This window comes from Aspergillus thermomutatus (genome assembly GCF_002237265.1).
Source record: "Aspergillus thermomutatus strain HMR AF 39 chromosome Unknown NODE_160, whole genome shotgun sequence".
Lineage (NCBI taxonomy): Eukaryota > Fungi > Ascomycota > Eurotiomycetes > Eurotiales > Aspergillaceae > Aspergillus > Aspergillus thermomutatus.
In genome coordinates, this window is record NW_020798209.1 from 1 (window position 1) to 18,893 (window position 18,893).

At 50.1% G+C, this 18,893-nt stretch overlaps 7 protein-coding genes across 7 annotated transcripts; 3 read left to right on the forward strand and 4 right to left on the reverse strand.

The window, feature by feature from the left end:
• Positions 1-1,998: 1,998 nt before the first annotated feature.
• CDV56_100488 (uncharacterized protein) lies at positions 1,999-2,532 on the reverse strand (the record flags this gene model as incomplete). Its single annotated transcript, XM_026754107.1, has 2 exons — positions 1,999-2,400; positions 2,524-2,532. 2 exons carry the CDS (start codon positions 2,530-2,532, stop codon positions 1,999-2,001), a joined length of 411 nt encoding a protein of 136 aa, XP_026612688.1.
• An 882-nt stretch (positions 2,533-3,414) lies between these two features.
• CDV56_100715 (FMN-dependent alpha-hydroxy acid dehydrogenase) lies at positions 3,415-5,207 on the forward strand (the record flags this gene model as incomplete). Its single annotated transcript, XM_026754334.1, has 5 exons — positions 3,415-3,442; positions 3,540-3,598; positions 3,664-4,909; positions 4,964-5,037; positions 5,121-5,207. 5 exons carry the CDS (start codon positions 3,415-3,417, stop codon positions 5,205-5,207), a joined length of 1,494 nt encoding a protein of 497 aa, XP_026612689.1.
• A 332-nt stretch (positions 5,208-5,539) lies between these two features.
• On the reverse strand, positions 5,540-6,780 carry CDV56_101046 (uncharacterized protein; the record flags this gene model as incomplete). The annotated part of the gene is made up of 3 exons (XM_026754665.1): positions 5,540-5,939; positions 5,994-6,499; positions 6,553-6,780. 3 exons carry the CDS (start codon positions 6,778-6,780, stop codon positions 5,540-5,542), a joined length of 1,134 nt encoding a protein of 377 aa, XP_026612690.1.
• A 589-nt stretch (positions 6,781-7,369) lies between these two features.
• Positions 7,370-8,458, reverse strand: CDV56_101333 (ankyrin repeat domain-containing protein; the record flags this gene model as incomplete). The annotated part of the gene is made up of 4 exons (XM_026754952.1): positions 7,370-7,462; positions 7,519-8,075; positions 8,174-8,245; positions 8,305-8,458. 4 exons carry the CDS (start codon positions 8,456-8,458, stop codon positions 7,370-7,372), a joined length of 876 nt encoding a protein of 291 aa, XP_026612691.1.
• A 1,196-nt stretch (positions 8,459-9,654) lies between these two features.
• CDV56_101660 (RNA-DNA hybrid ribonuclease) lies at positions 9,655-11,037 on the forward strand (the record flags this gene model as incomplete). The annotated part of the gene is made up of 2 exons (XM_026755279.1): positions 9,655-9,865; positions 9,935-11,037. The coding sequence occupies 2 exons, from the start codon at positions 9,655-9,657 to the stop codon at positions 11,035-11,037; spliced, it is 1,314 nt and encodes a 437-aa protein (XP_026612692.1).
• A 781-nt stretch (positions 11,038-11,818) lies between these two features.
• On the forward strand, positions 11,819-13,711 carry CDV56_101956 (putative Na/H antiporter; the record flags this gene model as incomplete). The annotated part of the gene is made up of 5 exons (XM_026755575.1): positions 11,819-11,936; positions 12,017-12,690; positions 12,745-12,827; positions 12,877-13,285; positions 13,340-13,711. The coding sequence occupies 5 exons, from the start codon at positions 11,819-11,821 to the stop codon at positions 13,709-13,711; spliced, it is 1,656 nt and encodes a 551-aa protein (XP_026612693.1).
• Positions 13,712-15,118: 1,407 nt separating this feature from the next.
• CDV56_102397 (mRNA-binding ubiquitin-specific protease UBP3) lies at positions 15,119-17,971 on the reverse strand (the record flags this gene model as incomplete). The annotated part of the gene is made up of 5 exons (XM_026756016.1): positions 15,119-16,213; positions 16,277-16,439; positions 16,494-16,600; positions 16,658-17,386; positions 17,450-17,971. 5 exons carry the CDS (start codon positions 17,969-17,971, stop codon positions 15,119-15,121), a joined length of 2,616 nt encoding a protein of 871 aa, XP_026612694.1.
• Positions 17,972-18,893: the final 922 nt, after the last annotated feature.

An 18,893-nucleotide genomic window follows, 5' to 3' on the forward strand; every position in this document is an offset into this window, starting at 1 on the left:
AAGGGAGAGAAGGAAGAGGGGGGAGAGGAAAAAAAAAAAAGGAAAAAGAAGGAGGATAGGGGAGGAGGGGAGAAAAGAGGGGGTAGATAGAGTGAGGAAAAGATGGGAAAGAAGAAGGAAGTGGAGGTGGAGGGAAGGAGAAGGAGGGAGAGGGGGAGGGGAGGGGTGGGGGGGGGGGGGGGTTCACAGAGGAAGGGAAAAACAAGTGGTGGGAGGGCGGAAGCAGCAATAATATTAACGAGTCCAGCAACGGCAACAGAACGTCACTACTATCAACGAACTGAGCTCTTCTGCTGTGAGGGAGAAAATTCCGTGACAAGGAGTTTTAAGGACAGTGAAGAACAGTCACTTCACTTCACCAGATTATACAGAGCACAGTCCAGAATCAACCTGCAGCTGAAAGGGAAATTCACATTCAAGACGGGGTTATCAGTGGATGGCAAGGAAGCAGGAGGATGAATCTCTCCGGTTGATTGGATGCGGGTACGCCGGCAGCTCAAGGCAAGGACAGGACAGGACGTGATCAGACTATCAGAATGGCAGTTTCGAGAAGCAGGAAAATAGCAGTCAGATGTCTTCTCTGATCACAGCGACCGAGGAAAGTTATACTGTTCGTCTATTCTATTCCCTGATGAAGTCACTTCTGAGGTCTTGAGGGACAATTCCCACAGTGGATCTTCGGAAAGGCTGATCACCGCCGCGCTGAATCAATGATGTAAATAATGTCTAGATACTCGAAAACAGTTACTTATTTATTGCAAAGCTGTGAGAACGGAGTATAAGTAGTCTTTGACAGCGTACAGAAAAGCCTTCGTTTGCAATCATGATTACTGTCGTGTTGGAACGCTCTATCTACCCATGTGCATAGTCAGTCATAACAAACACAAAAAGGCTTGGCTTGGGCTGGCGATGGATGTACAAGCAAGTTCAGAATGCTTGGCTAGGTAAGGATGCAAGAGAAGAGGCTGATGCTGTACGGAGAACACGGTCCAAGGATGAGCTTCAATAAAATTTGGTTGGATCATTATCCTGGCAAGCTAGAAATCCCCGTGGACTTTCGAATGTACGCCCGCAGTTGCATGACCAAATTGACACCTGACTTCCACATCAAAGTTTGCTATTTGAGCTTCCGACCGAGGATAATCTACGACGACTTATGGCGAGTGTGTAGAGGTACTCGAGAAGCAATGCCAGAACATCGCAGTCGGGATTGCTACTGACCTGTTTGTCAGCTCGCAGCACCATCCCGATGAAGCAGTGGTTGACATGTTATCTAACGAATATCGGACTATCGGAGTTCGAGGATTGAGAATCGAGAGGTCTAGATGACTGCCTTAGTGCAGCCCCATCCGGAATCCGGGCCATTCAGCATTTCCAAATCACCCCATTGCAGACCCATTGGTTTAGGTTGCATGCCTCCCTTGCTCCTCACTCGGTTTCCGGCCACACTCAGCATTGCAACTCAGCGAGGGTTATCAGTTAGGTTGGTACCAGGAGCACCAGACAGCTTGGCCAGTTGCCAGTTCTCATAGTATCTTGCCCTCTCAACGTCCAGGGGCTGGAGGTGGGTTCAGGTAGCCTCACTCAGAACAACCATGCTTGTGCATCCCTCCGTGTCGGGCAGGGATAACCGTGCGCCTACTTGTACCACACTGGGTGCCTTGTGTCCGTCGTGATGCATGTGCTTTTAGGCTTCATTGTCCGTTAGCCATCTCCTTGGCAGCCTTGGCTGTTCCAATTCCAAATGGCATCACTGGATCAACTTGGAAGTTCATCATCTCCGTGGTCGCCCCGTCGCTTTACCTTCCGCTCCGACCGTATAAATTGCGAGAAAAGCACCGGTCGAGAGTGAAGCGAGCAGTCGCATTCTGCGGGATTCTTGGCACTTGGCAGTCACGCAGGGGGCTCCAAAGTCACCGATGCAGCAACCGTTCTTCAGATAGATGGACCGACGGAGTTTAGGTTACCCGACGCCCCTTACTGTCCGCTGTCCTAGACTTATCGACCCAGCCGCACAGTCAGCGCGATGAGGGTCGCATACGCAGCCACACTCAAAGCTGTAAGGACCAGCACCGCATTCCCACTCGTCTTGAATTTGTGGCGTTGAACTCCGTCTTCTCCGACTTCGGAAAAGAACTGACGGTTTCCCTGCTGACGACGGAAAAGACCGATAACGAGTACACCCGTCCCGTAGATAGCGAAGAGAGCCCCGGTGCTGTAGAATTCGCTGGTGAAGATCTTGAGGACAACAAGGGCAAATGAGAATTGTGACAGTGCTGTCCGGACATAGGCGCCTTCAAAAGTCCGTTGCGCGGCTCGTACTTCGACAATCTCGTCCGATGTGAGAGCGACCGTCCGGGCACGGTGCATCCGGAGATGATAGCGGTCAGCTGCGCGACGCTGGCACACGTCAGAACCATACCACAAAAAAGCAGCGTGATACAAAGTCAAACGATGCTATGAACACGACCAAACTAAGCGAAGAAAATTGTAGGCTAATTTTCTTGGATGCTCAAGACGTACCTCGAACATAGCGACGTGTCAGGCAGGGTTGGACTGTATGATCCCGCTATTTTGAGTGACACAGGGACAGCAGACCAAAGAGCGACAAACCCCAGCAGTGTTGATAATAGCTGGGCGATTCGACAGCCTAATCCTATGGTCTCGACCTTCTTTGCCTTCATCAAGATACTCGGATCTGAGCTGGAAGTTGACTCCCGAGAGTAGGTTGGTATGAACTCCAGAGTTTCCGTGAGGAGAATACGTCAATTTTGGAGCTCACGTGGATCCCTCAGAGCAAAGACATGGAAGATGTCCTGTTCCCGGTCCTTGCCATCCAAATTCAGTAATGATGGAATTGGTTTGTCTTGAAACTCTTCGAATCTGAGCAAGTATCTTCTTTCAACGTACTGCCCTGGAATCTCCTATCATTACTTTGTTTACACCGTAGTTCCAACACAGTCCTCATCTCATTTCCCCACCAATAAATAACCCAAGAGCCTTCTCTAAGCGGCCAACAAACAGGACAAACACCAACCCCATCATCGGCTTTCGATTTTGCCCAATGCAGTAGTGTTCAATCGCCGGTTATCCCCCATTATTATTCCCCCCATTCTCTCTCTCCCACTCTTTCAATGGAATTGATGGATCTCCCCCCACGTCGGCCTCTTGTCCGAACAACTGGATGGAGACACCGTCGGTTTGATCGTGGTGGCTTTGGCCAACCTGACAACTTGAACATTCGAACAACAAATGTATATCTCTTAAACTAGGTAGCCTGTCGGGTACAATTCCCCCGACTTTTTTTCTCTCTTTTCCTTCTCTTGTCGTGGCCATTTCTCCTCCTTTATCCAAATTGTTTGATCTTCACGCAATCGCAGTAGTTGTAACGAGCACTCCGTCAATACTATCGAGATGGGGAAGGTATTTGACGCTGCAGAAGGTACGCTACACCTTAAAACATCCATCGAGAGAGTTCCTTGTCAATGTTCTGTCAATTGATCGAAAATGTCGGCTAACCATATCATCGTAATGCTCAGTCGCGAAGCATAATACCCCCAACAGTTGTTGGGTGATTTTGTACGGAAAAGTGTACGATGTATGTCTCCTTCAGCATTTATCTTCTAATTGAGGTTGGTTCACCCTGATTGATACAACCTCCAGGTCACAGACTTTCTTTCCGAACATCCTGGGGGTGCCAAGATCATTCTCAAGCTTGCCGGCAAAGATGCTACCGAGGAATATGATCCTATCCATCCTCCAGGCATTCTCGAGGAGAATCTCAAGCCTGAAGCATTGCTAGGAACCGTCAACCCAGATACGCTACCCAAGATACAGGCAGAGCCTTCCCCAGCGGTAGCCGAGGAGAGCAAAGGGCAGGTCCCCATGGAAGCACTCCTCAACATGGACGACATTGAGCAAGTAGCCACAAAGAACGTCAGCAAAAAGGCCTGGGCCTACTACTACTCAGCATCCGATGATAAAATCACCAAGCGGTTCAATACCGAAGTGTACAGATCCATCATTTTGCGACCAAGGGTGTTTATCGATTGCACAAAATGCGATTTGGATACCTCTCTTCTTGGTCACAAGCTTGGAATGCCAATATATGTGTCGCCTGCTGCTATGGCTCGCCTGGGCCATCCAGCAGGTGAGGCAGGCATTGCAGAGGCGTGTCGCAGCTTCGGGGCTATGCAAATCATCTCCAACAATGCATCCATGACACCAGAGCAGATCGTCAAGGATGCTGCTCCGGATCAGGTCTTTGGATGGCAAATCTACGTTCAGATCGACCGCAAGAAGAGTGAAGCGATGTTGGCACGCATCAATAAGCTAAAGGCGATCAAATTTATCGTCCTCACCCTTGATGCTCCCGTTCCCGGTAAACGAGAGGATGACGAGCGAGGCAACAACGTTGCTGCTTCGATGTCCGTTCCCAGTGCTGCGAAAGCGGCAGACAAAGCCGCAGATGGTACTCCGGATGTGAACCAAGCTGGGGGTGTTGGAAAGCAATTGTTTGCCGGAACAGACCCGTCTCTCACTTGGAAGGACACTTTGCCGTGGCTGGCTAAGCACACAGGTTTGCCTATTATACTCAAGGGTCTCCAAACACATGAGGACGCCTACATCGCGTCGCTTCACACTCCGCAGGTGAAGGGTATCATCCTGTCGAATCACGGCGGCCGAGCCCTAGACACCGCTCCTCCTGCAGTCCACACGCTGGTAGAGATCCGGAAATACTGCCCTGAGGTCTTCGACAAGCTCGATGTTTGGGTAGATGGTGGCATTCGGCGCGGCACAGATGTTGTGAAAGCCCTTTGTCTAGGTGCTAAAGCTGTAGGAATCGGGCGGCCTGCCCTTTGGGGCTTGGGTGCAGGTGGCGTCGATGGTGTTAAGCGCACATTGCAGAGTATGTTCTATCCTCGGAAGTAATCAGAAGCATGTAGGCTGACATCTTTTTCAGTCCTTGCCGACGAAACCAAGACTTGCATGCGGCTGCTTGGTGTCGAAAGAGTGGAGGATTTAGGACCACAGCACGTAAGTTGATCTTCCCTCAATTTCCAGATCTGACGTGGGCGCCTTTGAACGTTTCCCTTGGGCCCGATACTGACCTTGACTAGATCAATACCCGCCTCGTCGAGCAACAGATATATGATGGGCCTTCTGGCCTAGATTCCATTCGGAACGTTTTCCGTGCAAAGCTCTAGTTTCAGAACATCTTAATGACCTTTTCGCCTCTTCCATGCTTGCTCGTCACTTGTGATCCGCGACCTAACCTTACTCCGTAGACCAATACAAATGTAGGCGCCAATGCCATGCTAGCCAAATCCCGCCCTTTTTGTCTGTTGACTAGCTCTGCTGAGAGCTAGTCAACACTGCTGGCGTATGAGTCGAATTTCCCGTGATTACTCTTAGAAGTAGGTTGCTTGCAGTCGCTGATTGGCTTGCAGCAATCTTATGTTCTGCACCATTTCAGTGGTGAAGCTTTCAGGCTGAAGTTGATCATGCTCATATGTTTCTCTTTCCGATCGCTCCGGCTCTAAGCCACAGTGAACAAGCACTTCAGCCAACCTCTCCCAAACCAGTTCCTATCCTTCTGCCAGCCCTTGACCACAAGATCTCTTCCAATCTTGACCACCCCTTCAACTTGTTCATTGGTACCCCAACCAGGAATGGTACTGCCCCAGCAAATGAAGTGAACGCCGATATGGATGGCGATCCGGAAAGTCATATCTTCATCGATCGGGCCGTACCCGTCAAGCAGTCCTTCAATGAGCCAGAGTCCTGCGTCAATGTTCTTGAAATGCTTGAGCTGGTAGAGCTCAGCCACCATCTGGCCCAGATCGAGAGCTCGGGAACCCCAGTGACATAATTCCCAGTCCGTCACGAAGAGAGGAATATCATGTTGCTGCTCCAATGCGGTACTTGGAATTAAAACACTAATCTCATCAATGCCATCGAACTCTTCCAGGTAAAGAGATAGATCAACTTACTTTCCCGACCAAAAATCTCCGTGAATCACCCCAAACCCCTTCCCATCTTTCCAGCCCAGCTCCGCCGCTGCCATGTCCCGGACTTGGTGGAAGATATGCTGGCTTTCTTTCAGAAACGTCGGGAATCGATCGACCATCTTAACGAGATTGTCATAGTTGACCGTGAACTTGATATCGCGCATGGGCTCATTCTTCTCCATCGTCTTGACCAGGTCTTTCTGAGTCTCTTCCGAGACCCAAGTGTGGAAAGAGAGCAGCCACTTCCCCAACGCACGACCGATAGCCGCGGCCATTTCGCGGGAGACATTCTGCGAGTTTTCGGGACAGAGCATGAAAGACTTTAGGTCCAGCGCTCCGGGCAAATCTTCGAGAATCTGAGTGTTGGTGTCATGGTTAAAATGAAACAGACGAGGGGTCTTGACTGTGCAGCTGGTATTGCTGTCGGTGTCCGTCTCGGTTGTAGCGGGGAAGTCATTCAAGGCTTTCAGGATTGTCTCCTCGAACAGCTATTGGCTTTTGATCAGCACAAGTACCGTAGCATCTCTGTTCGTAGACTTACGCAGCGATCTGTAGTCAGCTTGAAGTCTCGATTGGAAGCAACATAGTCCTCTCCGTGTTTGATGATAATCGTTTTCGTCCCGTCCTGGAGGGGCCTAGCGAGAATACCTCGATAGACGAAGTTGGCCGTTCCCCCACTGAGCTGGGTGAGAGAAGAGCACTCGTAGGAGGTTTGTGAGAGCTCCTGCGAGACGAGCGTTGAGATGTCCCGATTTGTGTTCTCAGACATGGCCGTCATGTATAACCTGGGAGAGTGTCGAAATATATATGCTGTCGGTTACCGGCTCGACTTCTTCTAGAGAATGCAGATGGTGACTGATTCGACTGAAATGTCAATAACCATGCCAGTAAATATGATTGCATCTATAGAGAGGTATATCACTCCATACTAATATACACATAGGACGATTCGAGAAGCGGATACGAGACGATACGTTTGGGCCAATAAAATCCCCACAGTCATATGAGTCTTGAGTTGCCGACAGCGGGGACTACTTCGGGAAGTAAGGTAGGTACCTTCGTTCGCCAAGAATACTGATCCATGTGCAGTCGGTCGGTCTTGATATGAATCACCTTGGAAATGTATCCTCGAAAGAATCTCAGGAGAATACACTACTACCTTGACGGCTCTACGCAAGAAGACGAACAAGTATGCGAATACAAAGAATGTCTCGGATTCTCATTCAATCGCTAGTCATATCAGCGTAAGGCATGGACACATTCAATCATTGCTCGGATGAACAAGTATGCTACCATTTGCCACGATAGCAGGCCAACAGAGCCAACAAGCCAACGGGCCAACGGGCTCCAACTCCGACTCAAGGAAGATACGCCTCCGGGTTTATAAATTCATCGAACAGCTTCTCGTACTCCAGATCTCGAGGAGGTAGCTGAACGGGGATCACGGGGGTCTATTGCAGTCAGCTTCAAGGTTCTAACCCATGCCGAGTCTGGATGATAGGCTTACCCTGGGCTTGAAGTAGTTCTTTATCCAAGCCTCTTCCTGGCCAACCCTCTTGCGCAGTACTTTGAGGAGCTCATCATGGTGTGCGGCTGCGGCTATTTGCAGATAGACCTGCTTGTAGTCGGTGATCATGTATCCGGGAACGCAGTTCATGAGCATTTTGAGTATAGTCGGATGGCCGGCCTGACAAGCGATCACGATCAAACCTCTATGACGGTCTTTATTTCTGGCGAGCATGCCCTTGACGCCCAAGTCCAGCAAAGCGCGCACGATAACGGTGTGTTTGGCACGAATGTGGTAAGCCGTCATTGTGTACCCATGGAGTTGGACGTTCAGATTCTGAAGAAGGCACTTGGCGACATCCAAGTGGCGCACCTGGTTCGCCCACTCCAATGCAGTGTAGCCCAGTTCATTCTTGAAATTGATGTCGGCTCCCAAGCTCAATATGTAGTTGACTCGGGCTACATCGTTTCTATAGCACGCATAGTGCAGTTGCCAGTGGAGGACGCCCCAATAGCCGGGGTCGTCTGGACCGAGACCGATTTCGGGGTCGATTTCGTCTATACATCAGTTAGTCGGTCACGGTCAGATCTCGTCATCAAGACTGCCTTGTCTCATGCGTTCTTGATGTATCCGGAGAACCGGAAAGTCGACTTACAGGTGGCCATGTCAAACAACCGGGGGGAAGGATATCCTACGTCCTTGGCCTTTGGGGAAGATCTTGATTCGACTATGCAGACGCGTCAACACAAGGTATATCTTTGTCTATCTCATAATAGGGAGAGATACCTCTTGAAGCTTGTCCGGCTTCAAATGCCGCAGTAAGAGGTCCAGTGAAGCTGTGCAAGAGAGTTGAAAAGCTGATAGGAATTTTCACCTGCAGGTCTGGATACCGAACACAGATGAAGCCTAAGAGCAGAATTTCACAAAGGAAAAGATACATTTCGTTTTCGTGTGTGTGAAGAGGTGCTAGTCGTCTCGGCGATGCGCAACGACATACAGATCCTTTAGGGCTCACGTTGGAGCACCAACATAAAGAGGCTTATAGACAAGGGGACTACGATCACAACCTTTCCAGCAATATGAACCATGATGCTCATTTGCATGGACAACATTCTGTGTTCGTCCACTATACTGACAGAGATCCTTGTTATGAGATCCATATCGCTGCGTAGCATCGTTGAGTAGCTGTTATATACGTCCTCTGTATACCCCGGCGAACTAGGACAGCCGGCAGAGGCAATCTCAAACGAGAGGGTACATCATATTCCGTTAATTGCCAAAGATATACAGTTCTATGTAAGATCAGCAGCATCTGCACTGCATCTCAGGATGGTCGTTAGATGAAGCTCAACTATATAGACGGTCACGTGACAATATACAGGGTCGTCAGTGGTGCAACGACCATTTCGGATGTCGACACTGGAAACTTTTTCCGTAATCTAGGTTGTGAGAGAGCTCTATGGTATGCCATTAATGTGAACTAAATGTTACTGTGTTTTTGTGTTTTTGGGATCGACTATGCCGTTGATATGTTAGTCTGAGGCGGAGAGTATCAGAGAACTCCATGGTCCATATAGGCCAAGAAACTGCGTAAACACAGCTTCGCTCAACATCCCCCTCTTGAATCAAGGAGAGACAAGTGCTTCTTCAAGCCGCTTACTTCATGGCCCAATTGAACGCCTTAACGTTGATAGAGGCTTCGAGTCATTCAGATATCGAGATGGGTATAAGAAGAGAGGGGTCAAAGAGGAAGTTCTGCACCCCAACACCTCCACCAAGACAGACCCCCCCCTCTCTCTCTCTCGCACTGTCGGGCCCCTCCACCCTTTCACCTCAACTTCCACAATTTATACCTGTTGAAGGCTCCTCGTCTCAAGAAAATCTATGCCGTTCTGATTAGCTCTGTCATTTAATCTACCCACCACGCCTACCCTGTGGTTCAAGTTCTCAGCTTCTCAGCTGGGGCCCCGGTGTCCCCCGTCGAGCTGCAGATCAAGGATTCTCGTCCCTCGATCCTGCTCCACCATATCTCGAAGCTTGGCCGTACTGCCAAGAAGAGTCTACTCAAACTTCCTGTTTTCGAACGATATATCCTTTCGCTTCTTTTCGACCTCTCCGCAGAATCCGTACGACGCGATGAACAACACCACTACCCCTTCGCCTAGTCCCGGCCCTGCGGCGAAGAGTTACACCAGTCCCAAGCCCAATCCCCCGGCAACAGCAGGTACAAAGAGAAAGCGAAACGCAGCGGGGAAATTTTATGCTGTCAAGGCGGGCTATCAGCCTGGCATCTACTACGAGTGGAATGACTGCTTGACTCAAGTGACGGGATACAAAGGGGCGGTCTGTATGTACCGAAAGAATCATCTGTCCTGCTAAGTACGCGGCTTCAACTAATATTCATCGTATCCAATAGTCCAAGCCTTCCCAACCTACGAGGAAGCAAATGCTTTCCTTACAGGGACGCAGCTTCCAGCTGCCCGTGGTGCCACTCCTTCGAGTTCGGAGCCAACAAGGTTCTACGGCATCCAGCGAGGACGTGTCCCCGGTGTATACACAGATTGGGCCAAGGCGCAGGAACAGATTAAAGGGTTTGCACGTCCGCGTTACAAGAAATTCTCCACGCGAGAAGAGGCCGAGGAGTTCGTCAGAATGGAGCAGGGAGCGGGAGCGGGAGCTACCTTTGCCGGAGGTACTACTACATCGCGGACATTACCCGGAGCACCAGGTTTTACGGACGAGATACCAAAGGACGAGCAGGGAAACACCTTGGAACCGGGCACTGGTCCATTACCGCCAGGTGCAGAGGATGGATTTGATCCCAATGTGCTTTTGGACCCAGCCACAGGAAAGGTGGTTTACAAAACCAATGAGCAGAAATCTGCAACCAAGACGAGGCCGATTGGTCCTCCAGGGATGTTGCGCATCTACACAGACGGCAGTGCACTGAAGAACGGCAGGGACACGGCAGCGGCAGGCGTCGGTGTCTTCTTTGGGCCCGGTGATACAAGGTTTGTCCTCAGCATTCTCTATATCCCTGCGCTAAACTGCAATGACCTGGGAGTTCCATTGACACGCCTTCTTCCCAGCAGAAACGTCTCGGAGCCATTAAGAGGCAACCGGCAGACTAATCAGCGTGCGGAACTTACTGCAATTCTTCGAGCTCTGGACATCGCTCCTCGGCATCGAGACGTCACCATCTTCACAGATAGTCGTTATGCGATAGACTGTGTGACTGTATGGTTCGTCAAGTGGCGGAAGAATAACTGGTTGACTGCAGACCAGAAGCCAGTCGAGAATAAAGATTTGATCGAGTCGATTTTGGTCAAGATTGAGGAACGCAATGAGCTCAAAGTGAAGACTCTGTTTGAATGGGTCAAGGGACATAACCGCGATCCGGGGAACGAAGCTGCTGACCGTCTTGCAGTTAGTGGCGCTCGAAGGGGAGTTTCGGAGAAAGCAGCAGCTCTGGAAGCAGCGAGCGATATCCCGGATGAGGTTCTTGACGAAGATTTTTAAGCTTGTATACCCGAGGGACATGTTGTGAACATGTATATGATCTGGATCCAGTGCTGCTGGGTATATTGAATGGACGTTCCGCACAGCAGCATGATACTCCCATGAAGGGAAGATGCGACAATGGACTGAGTCAACCGAACATCATATGTCCTTTATTAGCTCTATCTATCTACTTTGTCACTTATCTTAGGCATGACTCCAAAATCAATCAATCCCCATAGGTCAATACCAGCATTTCCGGCACCGGGCAACACCGGTCATTCCTCCAGCATGTGATTCGCTCGTTCACCCTACCGTCATTTCCTCCCCACTCTCTTGGCGCTTGTTTTCTTCTTCAAATCTTCCCCTCAGCCGCCATATCTACTCTTTTCCCTGATCCCTCCCTTGACAAGAATCTCTACCTTTTCTATTTGAGCTCTTGGGGTTGCTTTGAACCGTCCTCCATCTCTCCTCGTTCAGTCAGGTAGACTTGCGTTCCAAGGTGTCGATACCAGGCCTATCGCCAGCAAATACCTATCTACATGATTGGAAAGAAGATTGTGGGAAAACTCGTTTATATTACTATGATTGAATAACACTTGCTAGCGATTCTTGAGATTCAACGATCTCTTCTAATTTATTGGAGCATAATTATCCCATCTCTGCATTTGCGGAACAATTTTGTCAAACGTGCCCACGTTGTGACACCACTTGGCCGCCGGGCTAGCGATTTGTGGCAGATTGGCAATCAATAGTTCACGCATAAGAGTCGAAGCTGCAAGCAAGGGGGCTACGAGCAGCCATGCCTACTCTTTCGCTGATCAACTTCAACATCGTCTGTGCGACGTTGGGAGGTTTTATCTCAGTGTTCGGATTGGTGTCCTATTTGTTCAAGGAGAGGTTTTATTTGTCTGAAGCATGTTCGTGGGACGCCCTTCCTTCTAGGACAACGAATGCATTAAATGCAAATTGCACACTGTGACTGACGGGCAATACGCAGTAATCTCTCTATTGGCGGGCATCGTCTTCTCTCCCCATGCGGCGAATTTCATAAGGCCCCAAGAGTATGCTCTAGGATCAGAGCGGAACCTAGAGGAAATCACTCTGTATTTCACCAGGCTCGTTCTCGGAGTCCAGCTGGTACTGGCTGGAATCCAACTTCCGAAGCGCTACCTGCAGATAGAATGGAAGAGCCTGTCGCTTCTCCTGGGTCCAGGAATGGCCGCCATGTGGATGTGTAGCAGCTTGGTGATCTGGGCTATGATTCCCAATTTTCAGTTCCTTCACGCGATCATAGTCGGTGCCTGTATCACTCCAACCGATCCTGTCCTCTCCAACTCCATCGTGAAGGGAAAGTTCGCGGACAAAAATGTGCCCCGTCCTCTGCAGAGAATCATCGTTGCCGAGTCGGGAGCGAACGATGGTCTGGGCTACCCATTTCTCTTCTTCGGATTGTTCCTCCTGAAATACATTGGAATGGATGGTGAGGGCTACAGTGGAGGTGCAGGCAAGGCAATGGGCCTCTGGTTCTACGAAACATGGGTCTATACAGTAATCTTGAGTGTGGTGTACGGGATCACGGTCGGCTGGGTTTCCAGAGAGATGCTTCATTGGGCCGAGGAGAAGCGTTATGTTGATCGCGAAAGTTTTCTCGTCTTTGCGATCGCGCTTGCAGTATGTTTGGCACCGCTGCACCTCGAAGCACCTTTGATTGCTAACGGTGTACAGCTCTTTATTCTCGGCACCTGTGGCATGATCGGGACAGACGATCTTTTAGCTTGCTTCGTTGCCGGAAATGTCTTCACTCAGGAGTAAGTTCTCCTTGACGGATTCGTGCATACTTTATACTCACGCAATCAGTGATTGGTTTCGCCTGGAAACGATGGATGACTCACTCCAACCGACTATTGATATGCTTCTTAACTTGGCAGTATTCATGTGGTTTGGCGCTGTTTGTCCGTGGTCTTCGTTCGTGCACAACGACATCATTCCAATCTACCGCCTCATATTTCTGGGCGTTCTGATTTTACTTGTTCGCCGGATGCCGATCATTTTCGCCATGCATAAGTACATTCATCAGATCGAGCATCTCTTTCAAGCCGCCTTCGTGGGTTTCTTCGGACCCATTGGGGTTGGAGCCGTCTTCTACCTGTCGGTGACCCGTGAATTTCTGCGTACAATCACGGTGGATGGCAAAGTCCGTGAGGATGCGCAGAGGGTCTCTGAAGGCGTTGACGTGGTAGTCTGGTTTCTGGTCATATGCAGCATCGTAAGTTTGCACTGCACGTATAACAGGGCGGAACTGTCGCTAACTTGCTGTCAGATCGTTCATGGACTTTCCATCCCACTGGTCAAAGCTGGATATCATCTTCCTCGGACCATCTCCAGCGTTCTCAGCACCAGCAGCCCAACGGAGCCTGATCCTGTCCCCATCGCGAACATCCGCCACACCCACAGCACTGCCACCCGGGGCGCGCCTGCCAACAGAGGTCGTAAGCGCGGTAATGGGCGCGAAGCTCCGGAATCCGCCGTCTTCCAGATTGGTCGATCTGTGATTAGGCCAACATCTTCTACGGAGCAGCCGCAGATCGGGACAGGAAATGCCGAAGAACCTGCTAGACCGGTGAACCTCGTTATCAACGATCGCGAGACAGGTGCAATCTCAGGTACTGCTAGTCCGCCTATAGAGAGGTGATGATCTGAAAAGGATCCATTGCTTTTAGCGATATCAACTTGGACTCTCAGTTCCCCGATGGTGTCCGGTTCTTGGACACTTAAAGATGCTTTTGCTAATCTGGACATATCAACGGGCTCAGCATTTGATAGACTGTTATTAGATATCGCACAGTCTTTTTGCCTTTATAGTTCGCCGCTTTTGCTCATTTTTGAAGATAAATACCTTCATGCATATTGGTCAGAATTTGTTGGACGCCTTGTTGATACTTAACATGCAGTACATATTACAGATCAGGCACAGCAGATTAGATGAAATTGGTTTAGAATTTCCGAAAACACACTTTTGGGATCTTCATAAACTCCTCTCCGTTTTTGTCCCATCACTCCATCAAATCATCGTCGTGGTCGTTGTCGTCAATTGAAACACACGCACCGAAAAGTCACCACTCACGAAAGCAAATGCCCTCATATTTCCATCATGAAAAAGGTTACATGTAGCGACTATCGAGGCAAGAGGAAGTAGAAAATCGGTCCAGCCACCGTCCCACCAGAGCCGGGCCTGTACAGCCGCCAGTAATCCCGTTTCTGCACACCTCGTCCGTTTCGAATGTCTGCCTGATCAGCCGTAAAGAAAAAGCCACGCACCCTCTCGATCGACATGTCTATGGATAAGAAGATTCGTGGTGTCGTTATAAGTCCAATCCACGCCGCATATCAAAAAAGACCCGTTTTTGTCCGCAAGGCGACAAAACCAAATGTGGAGCTATGCGAAAAAATGGGGGTATATACCAGAGAAAAATCCCACCAGATACAGCACTGCGAACATAAGGTCAAGAGATGGATGGACAATCAACATGGTGAAAACAAAAAAAAAAAAGAAAAGATAATCATGACGAACATCATTGGGAAGAAGAGAGATGAGTGAAATAAAAATGTATCGAATCCGAGGCGCTCATCATGGAAAAGTCATCTGAGCAAGTAAATCAAGTGCTGATATTGCAGAAGTAAGCCAAGTCTGAGGAAAGAATGGATGAAGGAAACGACTGCTCCCTTCAGCCAATATGCCTCTGATAAATTCGCTCAAACAACATCCGCTTTATGAACAGTTCATGACAAATGAACTACCGATCGGTCACTCAGACCAATGTCGAGTCGTATGTACAGCCGACATAGACACTAGGGAGGTCAGCAAAAGATTCAATAGCCATGCATGATAGTTCGCATCGATGTAGCAAATCAGGCGAGAAATTAGAGGTAGTGATTTGGAGGACGGACGAGAGCTAAGTGATCAGGTCTGCACACTGGCAGGACGATGATAAGGCGAGGCGGCAGAGTCTTCTTACTTTTCCGTGATTGGGGACCTTCGTTAGGTCGCAGGCGCCTCCGTCTTGGAACTCAACGATGCTTTTCAATGCCTACTTGGCGTTCATGCAATACGTTGGTAGAACAGAAGATATGCCACTTTGTTGTCACGAGATCCATATCGGCCGATGGGAGTTCTGACTCCAGAAGAACCTCCCGAAGCAGCGGCAGCAGAGGCCCCGTTTAGAACGGCGGAGGTGGACTTCTTGCTCGAATGGCCTCCCATGCTTGTTCCATTCACTTGACTCCAGCCTCGTTCATTGTCAGATTGCTCCTGATCATCCTGGTCAATATGGTCGAAGATATTAGCGTTGGAATTAGTGTCTCGCTTGTGCTGCTCGAGCGCGGCAGCGAGCACTTTGGGATCTTCTTCGCCGCCGGCTTCCGCGACATCCTCGCTTTTGATCCGGCGAATGACCGTATCATCGAGACGAATCCACTCGCGACCGTCTTGACGGCGCACGTCTACCGTGTAATGCCCGCCGCTAGCGTTTCTGCCATGGTGATAGATGACACCAATGAGGCGGTATTTGGGCAAACCACCATGAGACATCATAATATTGCGTTTGTTCGGAGGAAAAACCTCTCGGGGAATCTCCAGGTCCAGGGGATACCCAATCTTCTTCCAAATCTTCTGCGTACCTCTGGTCACGCTGTCATACTGGAAACGCTTCAGATGGAGAATGAGGACAGGTGGCAGATTTTCAATGAATATCTGCTTGGTGGCAGTGACATTTGGACCGCGCGAAGAGTTAAAGTCACCTTGGATGCTCTCAGGCTTGGTTAGACCTTTCAGAGCGTCGACGATATTGTGGATATCGGGGGAGCCAATGTCGAGCTGCAGAGGCTGATAAGGCTCCAAGGTCACAGAAGTCTTGTTGCCCGGTACCTTGAACTCCGATCTGATCTTGCCACCGAATATTCTGGTGATAGGAGACTCCTGTGCGATGTGACCGGAAGAGCGTGTGATTGCAGCCTTTTGTTTGTGTCCGACTTCTAGCCACCCATCGCCGGACTGCTCCTCTTTATCAATCGATTCAGCGGATGTTGAAGCCGCGGGTTTCGTCGTGCTCGCGTATTTCGCAGCTCGAGCGCATTCTTCGTGCATTTCCTCCAAAAGGAATCCCAGGAATTCTTGAGCGTCCTGCTGGTGACCTCGCTAAATGAAAGGATGATTGATGAGCAAAAGATTCTACCAGTCTGTGTGGAAAGCTAAACTTACTTGCATGTCTCGGAAGCGTGGTAGTTGTCGAATCACTTCGTATACAAACTCCGGGGTAAAAGCTTCGCCATATTCTTCGAGCTCAGTAGCTTTCAGCCGAAGCCTCAACTGTTCTTCCGAATGAGCAGCATCAATGACACGGAATTCTTTCATGAACATGATCCTATGATACGTAGTCAGTATTGTCGTACGTAAATAGTAAGTAGGGAAAACTGACATAGCATCAACCATAGGAAATGCGCTCTGGACGCTATGTGATGCTCGTCTGCCGACGTGATCCAGGAATTGATAGAACGGTATGCAGGAGACCAGAATTTGAAGGACCTGTTTTCCAAGTTTTAGCAAATGTGAATCAGCACACCAAATCACATGCCAACTTACGGAGTTCATGTAACACATATTTCCAGTATTTATAAGCCCTTTTGGTTCAAGAAAGGCGATTTTGTCGCTGTACTGAGAAACATCCTCCCCAAGACTGGTTAGAACATCTGCCAGGGATTCGCTCTTGCGCATGACCAAGCCGTTAGACTCGACCGAGTGAGCACCAGCTGGGCCCGAGACTCTTGACGCTCCTTTTGCTCGAACAAGGTCTGCCCAAGACTTAGGGGCAGCACGAGGAGGCGAAGCCACTTTGTCTGTCTCTTCAGTGGCATCTTCTTTTGGTGTCTCATTCGCTGAGACAACAGAGGCTGTCACTGACTTGGGAGTTCCAGCAACACGACTCGCGTCGTCTTTAGGTGGCTGCTGGTGGGCTACAGGGCTCGGGACGACAGGTAAGACAGGCACTACAGGAACGGTGGGTTTTGAACCTTTCGAGTGTGACTGAGGGCGGGCCGTTGTGGAGGCAACAGCTGAAGACGGTGTCGTGGGCTGAGTCGAATCCGCAACTGAAGGAGCAGCAGATAGAGTTGGAGTCTGGGGTTCTGATTGTTCTTGCACAGTCCGTTCAACCCGCTTCCCTTCATCTAGCTTCACTCCCTGTTCAATTAGTTGCGGTTCCTTCGAAGGCAGCTCGACCGAGACAGATGAAGACTGTAAATTGAGACCCTTTCGACGTCTGTGAGGGGTTCTGGCAGGGAAAGGATGATCGGGTACCGATAGCCAAGGCAGCTGGTGTCTTTTGGTCAGCAAATATATCCGACACAGGAAATCAGGCACGGTCAAAACACTTACCGGAGCACGGAAAGGCTCACTCGGAGCAGGGGCGGCGGGTATCACAGGCGCTGGAGCAGATGGCGAAGACACAACTGGACTGGGTGTGAAATGAACCGGAATACTCGCAGGGGACTGAGCCTGCATATTTAATGGGACAGGCGCCAGTCCGACCGGCGGAGACATGGCAGATTGAAGAGGAGTCGCGGCCCTAGGCTGCATGGCAAGCGATGGGGGTGGCATGTGAGATGGAGCCATGACAGGCTGCGAATGAGGGTACGAAGACACAATCATTGGCGCATATGGAGGCTGAAATGGTCGTGGAGGAGGCTGCATCTGAGGATACGCTGGATACCAATGACCATATTGTTGTGGCGAGTAAGCAGGAGGCGGATGGCCGTTCATATGAGGGTGATAACCCATATATGCGGGCGGAGAGCGCATGTTGGGTGGCCCTCCAGCATAAGGCAGGTCTTGTTGTCGTCGAGGAGGCGGCATGGGTGGCTGCCCATGGGGCACTGCGGGCAGATGATGGTTCATCATGTCCAGGCACGTCGGAAAGTTGCCTCGACTTGTTCAGCCACGCGTTGCCTCAATGGGAGCCATAAGAATCACGAAGCAAGATGGACCAGATTATGAAGCAGCAGACCCGTCTATACGGCCATCGCAAGCTCGAAGGCAAAAAAAACGGGAACTGTAAATGCGGGGGTCTGTTTGCTCGATGTCTCGTTTTCGTGTCCCTAATGAAGCTGAATGGGAACTGTCAATTCAGGTCACGCAGACATCGTAGGATCAACGATCTGAGACACGTACCTAGGAGGGAGACACTTTAACGTCAGTAAAGTGATGAATGAGACGCGGTAAAAGTAGTATGCCACAAAGAGGCGCAAATCGCAACGGAAGAAGGCAAGGAGGCCGAACGATGGAGAGGCCGATTTGGAGCTGAGATGAGATGCTGTTTTTTGGGCGGGCGGCACGTGCCTGAGGCTCCCGATGGCTGCCAAGACATGACATACTCGCCCCTCCTCCTCCTCATTCTTCATCTTTCTCCCTCGACAGGAGAGGGATCAGGACTTTGGTGCTTCTCCTCTCCCCGTGTTACCCTTGGGGGCTCTGATTGGTGTCATCATATGCTGAGTGCATGTGTTATGATCTGTGTTAGCATCGAGGGTTGATCTCTCTCGTGCTGTGGCTCAATCCTGGCCATCCCATCCTCTTCCCCTCAGACACTACTTCCTATCCGCTCTCCCCGCCATAGGAAGGCAGGACGCACCATCATCGTCGAATCTGGGTTAAGAGATGTCGTCCAATCCTGGTCAAGTGCCCAATTCTTCAAAAATCGTGAATATCCCAAGCCAGTCCGTTTCCGCGGCATTTCACTCAGCTCCCTCGGTCGATAGTGGCTCTCAGAGGCGGCCCGGGGGCTCTGGGAGTTTCGGAGCAGGATTGGCAGCGAGGAATTCGA